Source organism: Lagopus muta, chromosome 3, assembly GCF_023343835.1.
Source record: "Lagopus muta isolate bLagMut1 chromosome 3, bLagMut1 primary, whole genome shotgun sequence".
NCBI classification, from domain to species: Eukaryota; Metazoa; Chordata; class Aves; order Galliformes; family Phasianidae; genus Lagopus; species Lagopus muta.
In genome coordinates, this window is record NC_064435.1 from 71438734 (window position 1) to 71459427 (window position 20694).

General features: G+C 36.4%; 1 protein-coding gene across 3 annotated transcripts in view; it reads left to right on the plus strand.

Annotated features, from left to right (window-relative positions):
- Positions 1-20694, plus strand: part of TRIO (trio Rho guanine nucleotide exchange factor) — a 224379-nt gene that overhangs the window by 122776 nt on the left and 80909 nt on the right. For all 3 annotated transcript variants that reach the window (XR_007376094.1, XM_048940615.1, XM_048940616.1), the window contains exons 16-29: positions 855-974; positions 2201-2392; positions 3284-3433; positions 4901-5015; positions 9563-9678; positions 12072-12194; positions 13428-13622; positions 13744-13859; positions 14379-14445; positions 15182-15291; positions 15987-16056; positions 16529-16618; positions 18514-18606; positions 20336-20447. Coding sequence is in view for 2 of the 3 variants with exons in the window: in XM_048940615.1 (XP_048796572.1) it covers positions 855-974; positions 2201-2392; positions 3284-3433; positions 4901-5015; positions 9563-9678; positions 12072-12194; positions 13428-13622; positions 13744-13859; positions 14379-14445; positions 15182-15291; positions 15987-16056; positions 16529-16618; positions 18514-18606; positions 20336-20447 (1669 nt within the window). In the remaining variant the exon portion in view is untranslated. The remainder of the gene's footprint in view (positions 1-854; positions 975-2200; positions 2393-3283; positions 3434-4900; positions 5016-9562; positions 9679-12071; positions 12195-13427; positions 13623-13743; positions 13860-14378; positions 14446-15181; positions 15292-15986; positions 16057-16528; positions 16619-18513; positions 18607-20335; positions 20448-20694) is intronic.

A 20694-nucleotide genomic window follows, 5' to 3' on the forward strand; every position in this document is an offset into this window, starting at 1 on the left:
ATACGGGAGTGGTTGAAGACTCTGGGGTCAATGACGAGTGGTGCCTAGAGGAAAGAGTAGAATAACTTTCTTGAGGGAAAGGAGACGGAGAGAAAAAAATGATGCTGAAGGCGATAAAATGTAATTGTATTATTGTTTTTTTGTAGACAGGATAAACCAGGTGAGCTACAATTTAAGCAAGAGAGATTCGAAAGTTAGACATTAGGAAGAAGACTCATGATAAAAATGTCTGGTGGAAGTGTGGGATGCCTGTTACTGAAATTCCAAACAATGAAAAGGCACGGAGGGAGGGGCCTTAAGGTTACACATGCTGTCGACAAGGAATGCGCTGTATGGTTTTTTGAGGTTTCTCTCCACCATGGAATTCTTCTGTATTTAGTGCACGAGTCAGGAAGGCACTTGCTGAAAATCAAATATCTTTGAGCAATAAGAAAACACACAACAGTCACATTTTTCTCAACAGTATTTGGAATTATTTTCTTTCTTTTCACTGAGCTGCACGCCCTCAATTTTTGTTACTGACTCTGGCTCTTCAGCAAATATTGTTTGTAATTCGATCCTGTTTTCCAGAGGTCATTCAGAAAACACAACCTTGCTTCAGTAAAAACTGAAATCACGAACATGTTATGGTTGACTGAAAGACACAAGTTGTCAGCTAAGTGAAACAGGCACTTTATTGTAGTGAATGTCATTGTGTTATATTGAATGTATAATTGACTGTGAGAATATAAGTAGTAAACTATTTAGTCAACAATTTAAGAACCATGTTTGTCCATAAATGTTTTTGTCAGTGGTGCTTTTCTTGCTAACTGGCAGCAGAACTGCGTATTTCAAGGTCTTTTCCTTTGTTACAGGTCTTGGGCTGGATCCGCAATGGGGAGTCGATGTTAAACGCTGGCCTTATCACTGCTAGCTCTTTGCAAGAGGCAGAACAGTTACAGAGGGAACACGAGCAGTTTCAACATGCAATAGAGGTAAAAGCACTTTTTCAGTGACTGTCACCAAGAATTTCTGTGTTGCATATCACCGCACTACGGAGATGTAAGGGATGTTTCCCCTTTTTATTGCAGTAGTATAATGCTAATTATTAATGTTGAGAATAAACGAAGCTGCACACATCAGTGTTATGTATTCTGATTTTAGAAAATCAATATGTGTGTGTATTCTGATATGGTCTTTTAATGTTTCCATTTTTGTTCAGATTTTACTGAAATTTGTGTATGGCCATGTGTCCTCCCCCCTGCCTTGATTTCAAACTAAATATATTGGATTGGTCATCTGAACAAAAATTATGCAGAGCTCTTAATCAGTGGAACATGGTTTTAGTAATTTGTATGCACTGTTGAGGGACTTGTGGTGACATTGATTGGATATAATGTTCTTTTTAAAGAACTTTAGCTGAAAATGTAATGTTCTGGTTGTTTGGAAAATTATTCTTGTAGTCTTGTAGTAATTGTTTCATGTTCTGCAATTTTTATGAAGTTCTGTGTTTTACTCTCTGTTTTTTACAGTTTGAGCTACATGTACCCTCATTTTGAGAGCTTTGGTAACTTTTAAGTATAGAAATCATATGACCTTTGGGTTTTCACCAATTTAAGGATAGGTGATGAGAAACGTTGAATTCTGTGGTTTTTGGGTCACTCTGGATTCAGATATAATCATGCTTAGTATAGTTTAATGCTGAAGAATTTAGGCAAGTGTATGTTTACACAGAGAACTAAAATGAAAACTTTGCTCGTAACGAAGCTCTACGTGCTTGCACCTTTGTTTAATATTAATGCACAATAGACTGCCTTAAAGCTTTGTGGACAGAAATAGCAATCAAGTCGAAATAAGATAAATCGTTTCCATCTCTATTTTTTCCCTCATTCTCATATTGAAGGAAAAGAAAATCAACTTGGAATTCATGATTATAGAGAAATTTGTGACATAAATATGAGGTGTGTGACTGAATATTATGCAGTAGTTTTCATTATAGGCAGTTAATCACTGTTGATTTACTGATCAATCTCCATAGGATTTCTTTTCTTTCTGTTGGCATAGTGAAGTTGTACAATGACTAATATTAAGCAGTTCTATTTAGTTTATGAGTGTATGTGTATAGAAGTATCACTGACAGAGTGGAAATGTGAGCCTTTGCAGTCTTCAAGAAAATGAACTCAATTGCCCTGCTGAACTCCTGAATTCCACCTCTTTTCAGAAAACACATCAAAGTGCCCTTCAGGTTCAGCAGAAAGCAGAAGCAATGCTGCAGGCCAATCACTATGACATGGATATGATCAGGGAGTGTGCAGAAAAGGTTGCTTCCCATTGGCAACAACTGATGCTCAAGATGGAGGACCGTCTCAAGCTTGTGAATGCCTCTGTTGCCTTCTATAAAACTTCTGAACAGGTACAGAAATGCTATTTGATCTGTTAGCTTTGGTTAATTCTTCACTGTGTCATAAAGCAGCACTATCTAGAAGACTTGGTTAACTAGATTTGGTTACATTCACTTTTATTTACTCATTTATTACAAAAAATGCAAACAGCAAATTATTTTCCGGGCTGCCTTAGGAACACAAACCATGTGTTTCTAAATAAACAGTACACAAATTGTGGTAACTATTAATGGACTACAGTATTTGGTCAGGGTATGTTCGCTTCAGTTAGCAAAATTCGAAGAAGGTACATTACCAAGTGCAAAGTGCAGTGGTTATTAGTGAAGATTCAAATCTCTGTCAACCTCTCCTGTCTCTCTCCCCTTTAACATTCTTCAGATTCTTAATTGAAGAAAGGCTTGTAAAACATTTCCAAAATGAAATACACTGTATGAGTGTTTGAGTTTCTGTTTGTATTAAGATATTTTCCTTAAACCATAAGCAAGTTGCACGGAGGTTTAAAGGAGGTATTTCAGATGATTATTGTGGTCTTTTGTATGAAAGTTAGAGAGGAATCAATTTAATTTGATTAGTCAGCAGATCAGTTAGTGAGGAGATTGGTAAGGGTGCTTCCTCTGTAATAATGTCTGATGCTCATCCTGTACTGCACAGATAGAGAGATAGGAGAAAATCAGCTTCATCAGAAAGAGCCTCTTCAGCAAATGCACTTAGGAAGGCCAACACTTGTAAAAGTAAAGTCTAAGTTTGATGCCTTCCTTTAAATCCCAGTTAAAACATGTTTGAATCTAAGTTATGTGTATAGGGTAGATTGGTTTTGAGATTCTTTTTTCTTGCGTTAGGAATGAATTAGGAATTTTTGTTGTGCTGAATTATATGTGAGTTGAACTCCTTCTGCCTGATAGGTGTGCAGTGTATTGGAAAGCCTGGAGCAAGAGTATAAGCGGGAAGAAGACTGGTGTGGGGGAGCAGACAAGCTGGGTCCCAACTCCGAAACAGATCATGTTACCCCCATGATAAGCAAACACTTGGAACAGAAGGAGGCATTCCTAAAGGTATGTTTTTTCACTTTTCATTGTTTTCTGTGTCTTAGAAAACTCACAATTATGGTACTGAAATGTATGCAGTAAGCAACAGTGCAGTGCCCAGTTAAAAGCTAGGTATATGTCCAGAGCTGCAAAGATGTCAGAAGTGGCATGATAACTGCTTCTGATGGTGATTAGGAGAACATAGCCAAGTTCATAAAATTGTTGCCAGTTTTATAAAAGTATTTCCTGCTGAACTTCAGTAGGTGTCAGGTCTCCCACTGTGACTGAAGTGGAATTGGGAATCACTGCTTTGAGCAACTGTCATTCTAAAAAAAATACTTAAAAGCTGCTGTGTTAGAAAAGGAGTGACAGTTATATAGTGTTACAGCTGCCTGTGCAACTCTTGTATGTACTTGAACTACCAGTACAGAAGGAGAAAATTGCTAGACAAGCATCTGGGAATAGTTGGCTGTTCTCTAATAACCTACAGATAAGTGAAAGGTTTTCGGTCTGTCTAATGTTCTAATGAAGGGGCTACTAATCATGCTGAGTAAAAGTCTAATGGATGCTTGTAAAGCAGCATAACTAAGCCTATAACCAAAGTCTTTTTCTTAGTGTCATCTTGGAAGATTTCACAGTATGTAACTCAGTTTTTTGAAAGTTTTTTTGTTCTCAACAAATGGATGGTAAAATTAAAAAATACACTAACTTAGCTCCAAGTATGCTACCAAATATATCTTTCAGCTGCTGGCATGTGATTTTTCCAGTATTGTGTTAAAATAATTTGAGAAATGACTTAATATCTTCATTACTGGATATAACTATGCAATGTTTATCTAACCTTTTAAAACTGTGTTTCATGTTCTTATTTTTAGAAATAAGACAGTCAGGCCACGTATAGTACTTGGTGTATATTAAGATGAAGAAGGCAGCTGAGCTGAGTGAGGACTGAAAGTTCTCAAGGCCTTTAAAGGGCATGTCTTCATATCTGAGCACTTTTGGTTTCACTTCAGCAGAGCCATCGTTTATTGTCTAAAACATTGGTGGATGTTAAGCATATCCAGGTGATGTCAGAAGCACGCGCACTCTGTTTATGCAATAAATCATTTCAAGTGGCAGATACACAAAACAAACTTCTCTGTGATATCTGAGTCATGCTGAAAGCTCTAGAGGTAATTGCTTTTAGGCTCTTCAGATAAAAATCGTTTATTTTGTTTGTAAGTAAGGATTAACTGCTGTTTGTTGGGGAAATGGTTTTACTGGTTAGCTTGACTTATTTGTAGGAGAACTTAAACCCCAACGGGGGTTGGACTCGATGATCTCTGGAGGTCCCTTCCAACCCCTACAATTCTGTGTGTAAAAAGCAGCACTTTTTAAAAGTGTAGAGAGTGAGATATGCACAAAAAGGAGGAGAGGGAGAGAGGAAGGTCCTTCATATCTTTCTGGTTTTCTACATGTGCATCTTCAAAGAAAGTAATACTGCTGACTCTCTAGGCTTGCACGCTGGCCCGGAGGAATGCTGATGTTTTCCTGAAATACCTGCACAGAAATAGCGTAAACATGCCAGGGATGGTGACGCACATCAAGGCACCTGAACAGCAAGTCAAAAGTAAGGGGTTTCTTCTTTTTCTCTCCAAAGAGTCTGATCGCCATCTGCTGTGGTGTGTTTGATGATGGGGGACTGATGCCTGCACAAGTGGAAATGGTTCTGTCAGGCTTTGCATGAAGTAACTAAAATTGTTCTCACACTTGCAAAGAGTTTCCGGTCATCAAATTCTCTTATACTCGCATTAATTTGCTCTGAATTTATCCCTTCTTACATGTAATCTTCTTGCAATTTGTCCTATCAGCATCATGTTCAAATTTCATGTGCAGGTAAGTAGTAGCAATGGTGATGCAGGAAAGAGCCATTACGTGAAGCCTGGCTTTTGTTAGGGGTAATTCAGCATAGTGTAACATTGAGGTGTAACTTGTGTTATGGGGAAAGGAGTTGAGAAATCTTCAAGGGAGAAAGTGGCAAAAGTGCAGAAATTGATAAGATATGCATAAGTGATGGATGAAGTAGGAAGAACAGAGATTGGAGAGAGATATTCAGAAATAAATGCTACACTTTAATGACTTATATGCTAGTCGTGTTCTGCTTGATGCATTTTGAAACTATGGCTCAGGCCATGCTATGGACTCAGAAACAGAGAAATCTAGTTGTCTAATTGCTGCTCGCAGCTACCTAAAGGGGAGTTGCACAGAAGATGGAGCCAAACTCAGAAGAAACAGTTGCAGAAAGGAAATATCGGAATGCCTATAAGGAAAAAATGTTACAACAAGAGTGAGAAAGCACTGAGTAGAACAGGTAGTCTAGAGAGGTAGTGGAATCTTTGTCTCTGCAAATTTTTATTTGCTTCAAACATGAGATTGGAGTAGATGACTTCCAGACGTCACTTCCGTGCTAAATCATTTTGTTATTCTACCACAAAAGGACACATGGTCACTTCTTCTTTTTCCTAGAACAGGAAAACAGTTTGTGTTAAGCTTATCCATGTATCTCAATGGTGCTCAAATTGAAAATCTCCCTCTGTTGAATTTTTCCTTTTAGAAAGATAATAGTATATTGGATATTTCTAGGGAAATAATCGGATTGTGAGAGTTAAAGCTTTCACGTGCAGATAAGGCAAAGGATTACCCCATCCCCAAGATACCACCATTTAGAGAACTCTGTAAGACAAAACCTCTGCAGACATGCAGGCTATATTAAAAAACAGAAAATTGTGGCGGACGTGTCACTTAGCTCTTCTAGTACTAGTAAACAAAACTGAAGCAAATAGGAAGCAGTAAGTTGTAGCTACAGTGTTTCTTGAGAGTAAGAAAAAAATCTTAGGATTTGTAGACAAACTTCTATAGGATTCAGTTCCAAAAGTGGTTTGTGCAGAAATAGTCACTGTGTTAGAGATAAATGTGTTCAAATGAGAAAAAGGTAGGAAAGTCTTTGCTAATGTCCTTAAAAAAATATTTCAGAATGACAGTGTTGTGTATGTTCTGTGTACATTTACAATCCTAGATGAATGATATATGTTTAAAACGTCTGTGATGAATTTTTTTAAAAAACAGAAAAGCAAAAAATGTTCCCAAGTAGGAAAAAAATCAATGATGTGCTCTTCCACTCTTTACCCCCCAAAACCATGTAATAAAATTCTGAGAACTAAAGCTTCTGAGAGTTGAGATAAAACTAGCAAGGCTTTCTTTGTGTGGGATCTTAATGGTATAGTGGTAGCTGATCAAGTGATTTGAAAGTTCGCTCTGCTATTCCTGTTCAGCCAGGTAAGTAAGTAAAATAAAAGTCTTTTTTAAATCTACTTTCTAAACAGATGGAGAATTCTTAAGAAGAATTAAGCATTTGTTTCATCTTGGAAAAATACACTGCGCGTTAGTTCTGCAGGATCATTACATGCTCTTGTACTCAGATGTGTTCTTGAAATTACATATAGACTGTGGTCAGTACATTCAGGCGTTAGAACAGTTAATAAAGTGGAGTAGCCTTTGAATTTCTGCAAAACTGCTGAACAAAAAAAGAAAAGGAAAAAGATTACAAAACATCGTGTACCTTATTCAGTGGCACACTTGATCCTTATTCCCAGATGCATACTAAGATATCTAGAAAATAATTCTTTTTTTAATCTAAACAAAGTTTATCTAAACACATTCTTCATAGAAAACTAGTCACAATAGATACTGAACTCTGAAAGTTGTCATTCTGTCCCTTCATACCAGTGTAAATAATTTTCTTGAAATGTAGTTATAGCAACTCAAATTCTGTATCAGACATCCTGCCAAAGCCAATTTTTAGGAAGCAGTTGTAGCCTGAGACTTTGTTATGGCAGATGAATTCAGTGACAATTGCTGGAAGCTCAGAAACGGATCATCTTCATCTTTACTGCTGCTGCTAATTTTATGTGCTTCTTTCTTACCTCTGCTACACAGGCTGCAGCTGAACATTCATGATTGGATTGGTTGATGAGGGAACTTTTGTCTAGAGGTGATTATATTTTTAGATAGAGAGTGCAGGATGTGTAGAGACAGGCTCTGAGAGGTTTCAGCTGGTAAGAACCTGAAGAATAAGCTGAAAACTTAGGAACTAATTTAGTTTTGCAACAAATGTTGGAATTGTAGAAAGTAACAACAGTACTTCAGAAGCCTTGAAACAAAGTTGCTCATCTAAATCTGATATTAAATGTCTATGTTCTGTAACTTCCTATGAGTATTTTATAGAATATTTTTTCTGTTCCTTGTCAGTCCAAGAAATTAATGGTAGTAACACTAATGGGACTCAGCCAAATGTCTCTCACTGGCTTGCCATCTGCATCATGTCCTGACAGAACAAATGCTGTTCCAATTAGTTAAATTCACCTTTCTTGCTGAGTGTCAGAACTACTTCACTTGCGTCATTATCAAGATGTTTCTTTTTATATAGTGTCTAGTTGGGGGTATTATATAATATAATGACAGTCCCCCAGAAATCTAGCATATATTCTATGCAAACATTTCAGATGTGGCCTAAGGCAGAAGTGAAACAGAGAAAGCAGGCAAGGCAGTGTTGCTCATTGCAGATCAGCGCATGATTTGGCAAAGGGACAGATCAGTTGAGGCAAGTTTGAGGGTAGCCTGCCCAGCAAGTCTTTGGCTGCAGTTACCAGATTGCAACCAAAGGCAAACTCTGGGTGATCTCGGTGCTCAGTGTCAAATGGAACCATGGTATTTCCAAGAGGGGAGGTATTGGCAGCAGCGCAGTCAGGTTTCATAATCCTTGGGGAGGCAGTGGGAGGTAATTGTAACTGGTCCCAGGTTACCCATAGGTAGAGATGCTTTTCACCTTAGGCTCCCTTTCTCTGAGTTTAACTGTTAAACGGTTGGTCTCAGAGTTGTTTGCAAGTAAGGCATGGTGGACTAGAACCTTGGGGTAGAGAGATACAGAGATTTTGTGATACCTGGCACATGAGACTCTCCATTCAGTTCTGGAAAATATTCAACTGTGGATGTCAGTAGAAAAACAAGTAAAGCATGATTGTGAAGAATGAGCCTATTTTTTTTTTCCTTTTTTCCTTTTTCTTTTTTTTTTTTTTTTTTTTTTTTAAGTCTTTTCTGTTTCTTTCAAATGTTAGAGACTTTCCCTTGGGTTTTTTTGCACTTGTGACAGAATCACCTAGCAGAGATCTTATGTTTACCTATTCACCGTATTCCAGCTTGCTATCTGGGTTTGCAGTAGCTACCAAATCCACTAGGGCTGCTCTTCTGAAAGAAGCAGTGGGTAAAGTGAGCTTCACAAGAAACAGCTTTGTTTGAAATGAAAAACAATAATCATGAAAGAAGCAGAATGCAGATAAAATCTTAAGCATATTGTAAGCAAAAACCCTTTGCCGTCAAAGAACTTGTAAGTCAGGTACAGGGAATTGCAGGATAACAGTAACTCCTCAAAGCTGCACACCTTCTGATACTCAGGAATGGAATAGCAGAGTGGATACAAGTATTTGATTACATGGAGATTCTATCAAGGCCCGATGAATGCTAATATTGGAGCGAGTCAGCATACTCAATTACACTGTTGTTGGGTTTTTTTTTTTTTTTTTTTTTTTTTTTTTTTCCCAAGAGGAATTACAAATTTAGTGATTTAGTGTGTTTTTATTGTGCTGTGATGGTCGTGTTTGTTGTTGTAGTGACTTATGGTTACGTATTTACCCGCATGTATTAAATATTTCGTAAGAAACTGGATATTAAGAAAAATGGGTTCTTTCCTATGGTTAATTTGGAACCCCAGGCAGGTTGTCATTACTTGTGTATGCTCGCTCTTTGTGAGAAAATTCTTCAAGAACTATCTTTGTCATAATACATTTTGAAGTCCTGTATAAGTAGCAGGCCCTGTATGAAAAGCATCTGGATGAAGAAAAGGCATTATTAATAGGTTTCAATTACATCTCTAGTTTCTTTAACCAACATTTCTGTAAGTGGTATTGACAAAGGAAAACATCACGACAAAGAGCAAAACAGAGCGTTAGAAACAGTGCATTACACATTCTACAGCATAAGCTACTTTCTACCACGGATTTAGATATGTTATTTCAAAATTGGTTGTCACAACCTCTGGTGAAACTGTTTTTATTCCTCCAGATATCTTGAATGAACTCTTCCAGCGGGAGAACCGTGTGCTGCATTATTGGACCATGCGTAAAAGACGTCTTGATCAATGCCAACAGTATGTGGTGTTCGAAAGAAGTGCCAAACAGGTGAGAGTTCTATATAAAAATTCTCTTCAGTATGATCAGGATTTGACATTGATTGGCTTGTCCCACTGTTAGAAACTTGTTGCTGACTTCAGTACTTGAAACATCTGAAAGATTGATAATTAAATTAAAAAGTAAGAGGAATTATTTACTTTTAATATTTCTTTTAAAAGAAAATCTAATTGCTTCAACTGGCTTGGTGCCCTGCTGGCTAGTCTCATTTCTGCAAGTTTGTGTTTGAAAAGTTGTTACACTTGTTAATTTTCACACACACACCTAATGGGACCAGAGTCATAATGGCAACATTTTTCTCACATGCTGCAGTGGGAGGGGATCTAATTAAACTGATTGGCAGTTCAAGAAAACAGAGAAGTTGGGTAATTCAATGAACAATATAACTGAATGGCTGAGAAAGGTTTTGCAGTTTCTGTGTATTTGTTTTCTTGGATTCTTAGGTTGTAGATCATTGTTATGTTTTGGTTTTTGTTTCTTTTTTCTTTTTTTTTTTAAAGTTTAACAGTCTGGAAATAACCATTGAGTAATTAAATAACTACAGCTGAAATAATCTCCTTTACTAATCATAATACTAACCCTAAAATTAAGCATGGGGTTCCAAGATGGAATTAGTAACTGGAATGATCTGCAGATACTTTTTTGTGGGTTTTTTTTGTTTTTTTTTTTTTTGTGTGTTTTTTTTTTAACTGGCTGCAGGACAAAGAAGGAAGCTCCTGTTCTGCAGAAAACAACACAATATCCATAGTGCGAAATATGGTTAAATGTACTTTACAGGACACAAAATGCTAATCTTTTATTTCTTTCTGACATCCAGTGTAGACAGAGACTTAATGACTGGGGTTCTCTTTTGTTCTCTTGAAATATTTCTGAAATCTCTTTTTCCTGATTCCATGAAGAAAGTAATGCAAGTTAAATCACAGAATGGAGTTAAATAAGAGCAACAACATCCCCCCTCTGGTCCCCTTCACTGCTTTCTAACAACCTTAACTTCAGCTTCTGCCAAGCATGTGACCTACTTGCTTTTGTACAGAGGTTACTGACTAATGGTCAAACACTAGAGATAAAGATCTGTCAGCGTTTTCATTGTAAATCCCATTATACAGCTGCCTCCCATTTAGTCACTGACAACTTTATTGGGACACTACACTGATTAACCAGAAAATCAAATTACCATTATCTTCATATAAATTTTTGTTGGGAATTTGGAAGAACCCATTCTTTGTACTTTCAGAACGCTATGCCATGCTGTAGGAAAAGCAAACATAGTAGTTTGCAAGAATAATGATAGAATGACAAACCATTCCAGAATTAAGGACTCACCTGGGCTCTAGATTTCACTAGTTTCTGTATGGTGATGTGTGTCTCCAGCATACAGTTCTGATCTTCGAATGAAGTGAGCTGGCCTGAACTGTAGGAATCAACACTGAGATCAGTTTCAGTCATGTTCTACTCTGTAGAACTGCCAAGGAGTAGTGAAAGGGTGGCATTTGCGGAAGGGAAGTTTTGTTTATCACTCACACCAGCACTGTGTAATAAAGCCACAAAAAAAAAAGTCGGGTGGACTAAAAATTTGAAAAGAGAAAGTATCAAAATAATTGTTATTTATGATATCAATAATACTCAATATCAATAATGCTTCTTGTCCATATCATTCTTCACTGTCAAAGTTTCATATAAGAATGACAAGAAACATCATACAGGCAACCAGTTGATGTGCATCTCTTCTTTACTCTAGTCCAAGAGTTCTTGGTTTGTTTCCACCAGGGACACAGGAGTGTCTCATCAGGCTTGCATCCACACTAGAATGCAACTAAGCAAATGGCATTGTTGTATGCCCTTACAGTCTTTAAAATTCAGACATTCACATTCAGTATTCTAACCAAACTGTGTTGAACTCTTTCAACATTTAATACTGGCCTTGTCAGAACCAAGAAGCTATGAAGTTCATGTGCTTATGAATGCTGCTAAAGCTGGCTATATTAAGAGCTGAAAACAACTTGGCAATGCAAGTCTTCAGTCACAGATTTGATTTTTGTGTTAAGCAGCAGTTTGCAAGGACTCTATTTTTTTCCTAGTAGACGGACAGTAAAGTTCATCACAACCAGTATGTTTTAAAGGTTTTAAATGTCTAATGTAATAATTTTTAAGGTTGGAAAATACATATTTATGTTGAAGTTCAGCAGGCCTGTGTTGCAACTAAAAAGTGGTTTTTCCTCACTTTTGGAGTATACGAGTGAAATCACAAATGCCACAAGTGGAATAGAATAAAATTTAACTGTCACCAACTTCTGTTCATGAAAAGCTTATTACAGTTGGTATCTATTGGCAAAAATATGTTGCCTTCATTCTTACTCTTCTTTTGTTCTTGATATTTATTTTAGGCTCTGGAATGGATTCATGACAATGGGGAGTTTTATTTATCCACACATACTTCCACTGGTTCCAGTATCCAGCATACTCAAGAGCTGTTAAAAGAACATGAAGAATTTCAGATCACAGCAAAGGTGAGATAAATAAAATTCAATACCATTAGAAAAACAAATAAGCAGGACAATAAGGATGTCTGTTAAGCTTTGTTTTCTTGTGTTGGTTTTATCTCTGTATTTCTACTTAGAAAATAATAGAACAAAAGAGAATCAGAAGATAATCACTGCGTTGCTTCAGTTTCATCAGCCTGATGTGCAATTGATTTCTTGTGACAGAATTGATTTTAAAAATGGTTGAAACAAAACAAACAAAAAAAAAAACAACCAGAAACCTTGAAGGTCTATGATTTTTATTTTTACATCTTCATGTTTGTGGATTGCTCCATGATCATTTAGGATATAAAATACAAGAAGACAAATTATTCATCTGACATTTAATTAAAAAATAATAGAAAAATATAAAAATAATTACTCCTTAGATTAGTCTTTTCAGTAAAGTCTGCAATTTACTGTATGGCTTTGAGTTATCGCAGAGTTACAATCTTCTGTGTCTCTGGAGGCTTATTAGAGATATATTCTTAATCCATTTAAGTGCAAAATACATAACTGAAATGCTGTGACAGATATGATTTTTGTTAAGTCCATGTATAAGGGGGGGAAGACTCCTGAGACTTTGTGAGTCAGGCCCAATGTTAGTGCTTCGGTGTAATGAGCAAAATACCTTTGATGGGATCAAAATTCATTTGTATTAGTGCAAGGAAAATGACCACGTTCTGAAAAGCTTGCCCAGGAGAGTTTAGTCTCTGGATTATATATGGAGCGTGTTTTTACTTCTAGTCATGTAAAACCCAAGAAAACCTGTGTTACAGAGTCATAGAGGTTAGAAGGGACCTTTGGAGATCATATAATCCAGCCCCTGCTAAAGCAAGAGTTGTTTTAGGTAGGTTACACAGGAAAGCATCCAAGTGGGTTCTGAATGTCTCCAGAGGAGACTTCACAACCTTTCTCTGGGCAGCCTGTTAGTGTGCTCTGCCACCCTTGCAGTAAAGTTTTTCCTTGTGTTCATATGGAACATCCTGTCTTCTGGCTTGTGCCCATTTCCCCCTGTCCTTTCACTGGGCTCCACTAAAGAGATTCAAAGAGATTCTGTGACATTTCTTTAAAGAAAAGGGTATTTATTTAAAGGAACGAAAGGTAGAAGCTTGCTCCTTCCATGACTTCTCCACCTGTACTTGGTAGCAGGTTAAGCAAAATGATCCCCTTCATGACAGGTAGAGTTAGTAACTGTTTGATATTTTCCTGTTTTCATAGCAAACCAAAGAGAGGGTGAAGTTGTTGATACAGCTGGCTGATGGCTTTTGTGAAAAAGGGCATGCTCATGCAACAGAGATTAAAAAATGTGTCACGGCAGTGGATAAAAGGTACAGAGACTTTTCTCTGCGCATGGAGAAATACAGGACCTCTTTAGAGAAAGCTCTGGGTATTTCCTCCGATTCCAATAAATCGGTAAGTGAAATTAGAGTGTGATGACTGACACATGCAAAAAATATATGTTTGCTTCCTTTTGATTTAGCTGTAGTTTTCTCCTGTCTCCTTCCTTAACCAATTCTTCCTTTCTTTCATGAAGAGCAAAAGCTTGCAGCTGGATATAATCCCAGCCAGTGTCCCTGGGTCAGAAGTGAAACTGCGTGATGCTGCTCATGAGCTTAATGAAGAAAAACGAAAATCTGCCCGCAGGAAAGAGTAATGAATTTATTTATTTTTAATAACTGAGAGTGCATAGATCAATCCTGATAATGAAGCAACTGTCATGGCTTGTCTGGAAGCTTAGAAATTGGATAAAAAGTAAAAGAGAGTAATACTAGTCAGTAGCTCCTAGTGCTTTTCATTCACATGCTCATTCGTATAGGAATTTTTAGCATGTCTGAATCTCAGACTTTCAAAGCCATCCTAGACTTGTGTTAACCTGCTTTTTTTCTTTTTTAGAAATAATGTGAAATAAATGTGTAAGGAGAGGAAAGAGGATAAGCATCTAAGAAAACTTCCATCTTTTTCCCCATTTCTTTTTGCACTGGTTACTAATGCAAGAGTGCTATCTCTCATGTTTCCTTCATGTCTTTTTTCTCATAGCATTTCAGTTCTCAGACTTTCTTAGAGCAGTGGAAAAAGCAAAAGCTGATGAGAAATGTGTATTCTGGTTATTATGTATTCAAAACAATTATACAGATTGAGATTTGATTAGTCTTTCTGTTGTCACCTAAGGTTTATTATGGCTGAGCTGATTCAGACAGAAAAGGCTTACGTAAGAGACCTCCGAGAATGCATGGACGTAAGTTGTCTTTTTCAATGATCTTTGAAGACAAGATTCAATCTGTTGCTTTCTACTTCTTTCTGATTTTTAAAAACAAATGTTTAGTTTGTTGTCATAAGACCCAATTAACTATTTTTTCAGCTATTATAAAGAAACCTAAAATTACAAAATTACAGCTTGATATCAGCCACTTCAGAATTTATTCTATATGTTTTGCTTCTGTCAATACTGTTTGTCTTTTTTTTTGAGAGGAGAGAAAAGGGAGTGGTTTAATTTATGTGCTTTGCTTGCAAGTGAGGACAGCTTGTGTTAATTCTCTTATTATGTGTATCACATGTTCTGCTACTCACTGACTTTTTGAATAGAAATTCAGGGAGATTCCATGGAAAGGTGCCCAGTGATTGTTATGCTCAAGCTAGTAATGATCAGTGTTAGCTGTTACACACAACATGAACTTCTAGACTGGAGACATGACCTTGATAAGCAATATCCTGAAGCACTAGAGGTTGTCAAGAGCACTATGCATCTTAAATGATGGAGTTTCAAGGACTGTATTAAATTGTCAGTTTTAGAACTTAAGTTTTCCTGTCAAAATCACAAGATCTGTGTGACACAACAGACAGTGTCACAACTGGTTTTGATGCTGCTGCATGATCTTTGCCAATTTCTCTCTGTGAATGCATGCTTACAGATACCTGAGTGCTTCTGTTGAGCATTCTAATGACCTTTCATGCATCTTTTTTGTTCTGGGCAGACGTATCTATGGGAAATGACAAGTGGAGTTGAAGAGATCCCACCTGGTATTGTAAACAAAGAGCATATTATCTTTGGAAACATGCAGGAAATCTATGAGTTCCACAATAAGTGAGTGACTTATCTCTCATTTCCATTTTACTGGTAAATCCACATGATGACCTAAGGGATTTCCTAATGAAAATATTGTGCATATGAATAATGGACTCTTTGCCATCAAAAATCTAAAAGATTTCTCCTCACATGGCTAAATTGTTTCATTTGTTCCTTTTTGCAGCTTGACATACACCATTAGAAACTCTCTTTTTCAATCTCAGACATCTTTGAGCTTTTAAGAAATTATTAGGGTGCATTAAAATACTGCTGTAGGTTTTTCAGTTGTCACAGAGATGGAAATCACTAAACTCAACAAAATACAGATATTGCACAAACATCAGTATCTTTAGTTAATGTGAGCATTCAAAAATAATTTAACCTTTTATTTCTCTTGACATGAAGACTAAACTTTTCCTGAAACTCAGAAAGTAGGAAACCTTCTAGATGGGGAACTACGTTCAATTTTGTGTACTGCAAGTATGTGCTGAAGCAATTTCTGATCTTTGCATCAGAACTTGTATTGAATTGCTTTGTATTAGTTCTTATATTGCACGTTTGTCACCTATTCCTTTCTTCCTGTGTTAGCTCATGCTGTTAGTATGAATTAGAGAAAGTTTTCTGTCTTCATTCACAGACGATAGATCAATATCAGTTGCTCTAATGAAAATATTTCATGTGTCTTACACTGTATTTTTTTTCTCTACCCATAGTATATTCCTCAAGGAGCTTGAAAAATATGAACAGTTACCAGAAGATGTTGGACACTGCTTTGTGACATGGGTAACGTACTCAGAGTTGCATTTAGAAATAATAACGGAGATAGGAAGAAGGGAGGGGTGGATAATAGATCTCAAATATCTTTATATCTTGAGTCTCTGTAAAAGTAATTATTCTTTGAAATTTGAGTAAAATTTTGTGTATCTTTAACTGAAAAATAATTATGGTATGTTTCTCCAATGCCCGTGCTTTGCTGCTCTGAAAGTTTACGTGGGTTGCCTAAACCTGCATGTGGGTTTTTGTTTAGTTCAGTATCTTTTTATTAGCTATGTATTATCTACTTTCACATACGTTACTGTTGCTTTCGGTCTCATTTTTCTGATACATTTTATTGTGCTGCCAGACTTGAAAAATAATTCTATGTCACTTAGTTTCTTGAGACAGAAGATACGTTCTTTGACAACTGTAGAAAACGTTTTTGAGACAGAAGTTATGCTCTGTGATAACCTGTATAAATTTTCATTTTGATCTGCAGGCAGACAAGTTCCAAATGTATGTTACTTACTGCAAAAATAAGCCAGATTCTACCCAGCTAATATTAGAACATGCAGGAGCATACTTTGATGTAAGTACTTTATGTCCATCTTAAAAATATGTCTTCCTATTTTGAATAATGTACCTATATTTATTTATGTCAAGTGCCTTATTTCTTAAGAATATGCAAGCTTCCTGTTACTAATAATGCAATTTACTGTCAACTTAAGAAAGTCAATTATATCCCTTACTCCATTAATTTATATTCCTCAATTGGTCTCTTAAATCAGTCAAATCAGTGTTAGAAGTCACTGTTATATCACAACAATTCAGAAGTGTAAGCAGGTTTGGGCAGCAACAGCCAAAACATAAATCTCCAGTTTCTCAAGCACATTCTGTAAATCTTAGCATTTTAATTTGCTTAGGTTGCATTGTACAAAATAAAAATGACAGTCTTTGTTACATTTCTTGGGGCAGCTTTAACTTGTAATTGATTGCAGTGGTAATTCAGTTGACTTCCACTGTTTGTAGCTGCTAAACCAACCATTGCTCTTTCGATCCCCAAAGTTATTTGGTCTACACTTAACATTCCACTTAAGATAAGACCAAAATGTAGCAGCTGTTAGAGCTTTTAGATAATTTTGGCTGCTTTGAAGGATGTGTTGGTATGGTTGAAAGTACATCTATAGGTGATTCAACTATGTTGCTCTCTATTCATTTTGTTTCCACCTTTCCTGTGCTGAGCTACTAGTAGTGACAGCAACATTGTTTTAGTATTGTTTATAAAAGCAGAGTGGGGGACATTTGAGTAATAATATCACTGAAGTTCTTTCTGTTAATTTCAAGTCTATCACGAGGGTGATAGAAATTCTAAAGGTAAAGTCCTTCTGTGAAGCCTCTCTTTAGTTTTCAGGCACTGTACAAGAACCGATGGGCGACATGAAAACAGGCAGATATGACCAAAAGATTTCAAAGAAAAAACTTAGTAAATGCTACTTTAAGAATCAGTAAGGGGCTCTGATTAATTTGTATTAGAAATTTATTCTTGCTACCATTTTTGATGCAATCTCCTTTGATCCCTGTATTTTACTATTGTATCCAGGGCTCTCAATTTTCTAATCCATTTCAGGTAGAATAGAAAAGTGAAGGCCTGACTGTATACAGGTAAATTCAAGGAGTTGCATTGAAATTCCCATCTTGAGAATTTCTGATACTGTAATCATGCTTAAAAAGCATATAGCTACGGTGTATCAACCTGCTGTTTGAAATTGTGCGGTTAAAATGCATACAGTACTGTAATAAATGGCAAATGCTGGCCTTGAAATTCAACCATGATTGGTATTTGAAATCTGTAATTCTTCCCTGTAATTATGACGTGATTATATTTTCCTCCTTTAGCTTATTGGATGACTTGTTTGTTTGCTTTTAAGTGGCTCCGCTTTCTTTTCAGTCTCTTGTGTAACCTCTTTTCTTTGGTTAGAAAATGTTACTTCTTGCTCCCCCTTGTGGCTCTGTAACAGCTCTTGGGGAAATACACTCCGTAACTATCAGTTGATTTAGCAGATGATGCCAAGAACCTTATTCCTCAGCATATATGCAATAGTCCTCACTTTTCCCTGGAACACTGAGTTGTTTTTGTTTTTTTCTTTTCTCTTCTCTCCTGAAGGTAAAGTAACAAGAATTATAGATCTTACTTAATAAAATTGTTGCCACTTGTTCGATGTCTCTCATCACTGCTATTTGAATTTAGGTCTGTTGAAACATTTTACAGGTGTACCCTTGGATGTGTTTATACAAAGTGAGCAGGCAAATGCACAGTCAGATCACTTGCTGTGGCTGGAATGTACTGTCATCTTCTCATTTATTTATTTATTTACTTCTTGCTAAAATAGAAATGTTGGCTGATGTCTGCCACATAGCCTTCAGAACAGGCTTGAATCTGCTTGTGGGTACTCACAAGTCCTCAAATGGTTGCTTTTTGTGTAGGAGATACAACAGCGACATGGACTGGCCAACTCTATCTCTTCTTACCTTATCAAACCTGTCCAAAGGATAACAAAATATCAGCTTCTTTTAAAGGTCAGTACTAATTCAAACTTCTTTCTGAGTTTCTGCTGCTCGTAAGCAAGCAAAGCTCTTTCTGAAATCAGAAAGGCTTTTTTACTCTTCACTCTGAGACTACAGCATCCTGAGCAGGCATACTTCTAAAAACACTGAAAATGAAAGAAAGCATAAATAAGAAACTTCTGGTCCAGATTTCTGTAAATCAAAAAGATAACTCTCTGTTAATGTATACTTAGAAAATATCTTTGGCATTTCTGGAGCAAGCAAGTAATTAATAGCTGCATAAACAGGTGTATTTTTTTAATGGTTTCTGAAACAAGATTTCTACAAACCATTAGCTGTGTTTATGGTACAAACTACTGTAAAATACTGGTATGTACGTGTATCAAATGTTTGCACAACATTTGTTACTTTTAATGTTCCCAGTGATGTCAAGTTGGAAATGGATCTACTGTTTTAGTTGAAACTATTGTCTGTTCTCCCCTTGCAAAAAAAGATGCAGCTTGATTAAGTTAGAACTTATAGAGTTAGGCTGTCATGTTTTAGAAGTTCTGGGGACTGATTTCAACAGCTGTTGAATCTAAATATGTCTTAGGTGATGCAGTATTGAAGGGACAGGATAGACTGATTTCACCAGTCTTTTCAGAGCCAGATGGCTTTTCTGCATAGTAAAATGGATATAAATTTGATGAATGCTGGATTTTCTTTTCTTCTACAAGATAAGAGGTGTGAAACATGAAAGGATGAAGAGCCCAAATCCTGAATGATGGCAGAACATTTCCAGTTTCAGAAGTTCTGTTTATATGTCCACATAATATTGAAGCTACCAATCTTCTGCCTCTCGAAGAGGACATTCAGTTGTACTTCTCTGCTATTTTGTCATCCAAAACTTAAGTGCAGCATTGTTCTGTTTTGCTGCAGTGATGGATTATATTGGTAGTTAAGTGGAAATAGGCAATTATGGAATTATGAAGTAGGAATCACTTGGCTTTCTCATTAAAAAGGAATTTAAACTTGAATGAATTAAGAATAGCAGAAGAAAATAATACGTTCTTTTAGTCATGCAAGCTACAATTTATCTTGATACCATTCAAAAACTTGAAGAATGTGAGGAAATTTGAATATCAGCTCCTGTATCATGAATGAGCACTGAACTGCATCGCCTTAAATTCTTTTGCAACATTTCAGCACATTCTCTTCTCTAACTTCTGTCCCTCATTTAATAGTTGTTTGTATACAAACTTTTTTTGTCTCTAAGAGGCTTTCAGCTGTTTGAAGACAGAGTAGAGTACATCACTGAATATTGGAAATGAAACAAAGTAAATCCTTTAATTAGCAGTAATACAGATCAGGTATTTGATGCAATGAAGTGAAGGTTACATACAGATACATTTATTCTGTCCCATTTTCCACCAGCTTCATGAGCTGGGACCTGTACTGTTCTGGATCTTGACATAGTGCTACATCCAATAGCTGCATCTGTGCTGCATCAGGAAAAAAATGTCCTTAATGTGTTTTCTAAAGATTTATTATTAATCAAATTATTTAAATTAGAGGTGTTTAGGCAGCAGTTTAGGTTGCTCTACAAAGAACAGATACTGATAAGTACAAAATATGCTATCGCGTCATTGGAAGAATAAGTTTAAAATAGATTTTACATTCCAAAATGTTTCTTTGCATGTTAGAAGTAGCATTGTTGTACTAATATAGAGAGAGGATGCTCATGTCTGCTTATCTTTTGCAGGAGTTGCTCACGTGCTGTGAAGAAGGTAAAGGTGAGATTAAGGATGGCCTGGAGGTGATGCTTAGTGTGCCAAAGCGAGCCAATGATGCCATGCACCTCAGTATGTTGGAAGGTAGGATTAAAGTCTTCTAACTCAATCATATGTAATAACTTTTTATGTTACTGTATATCGAGGAAATCTGAAGAACATGAAGACTTTTCGTCTCTGTGTTTGTATTTTATATGCCTTTTATTTGGAGGTAAATAAAATGCAGACTTACTGAAGAAAATAAATTGTTGGACAATGGATAGAGGTTGTTAGTTTTTTAAAAATGTTCTTTCATCCTACTCAACATCTCTGCCACTGCAGAATTGAAAAA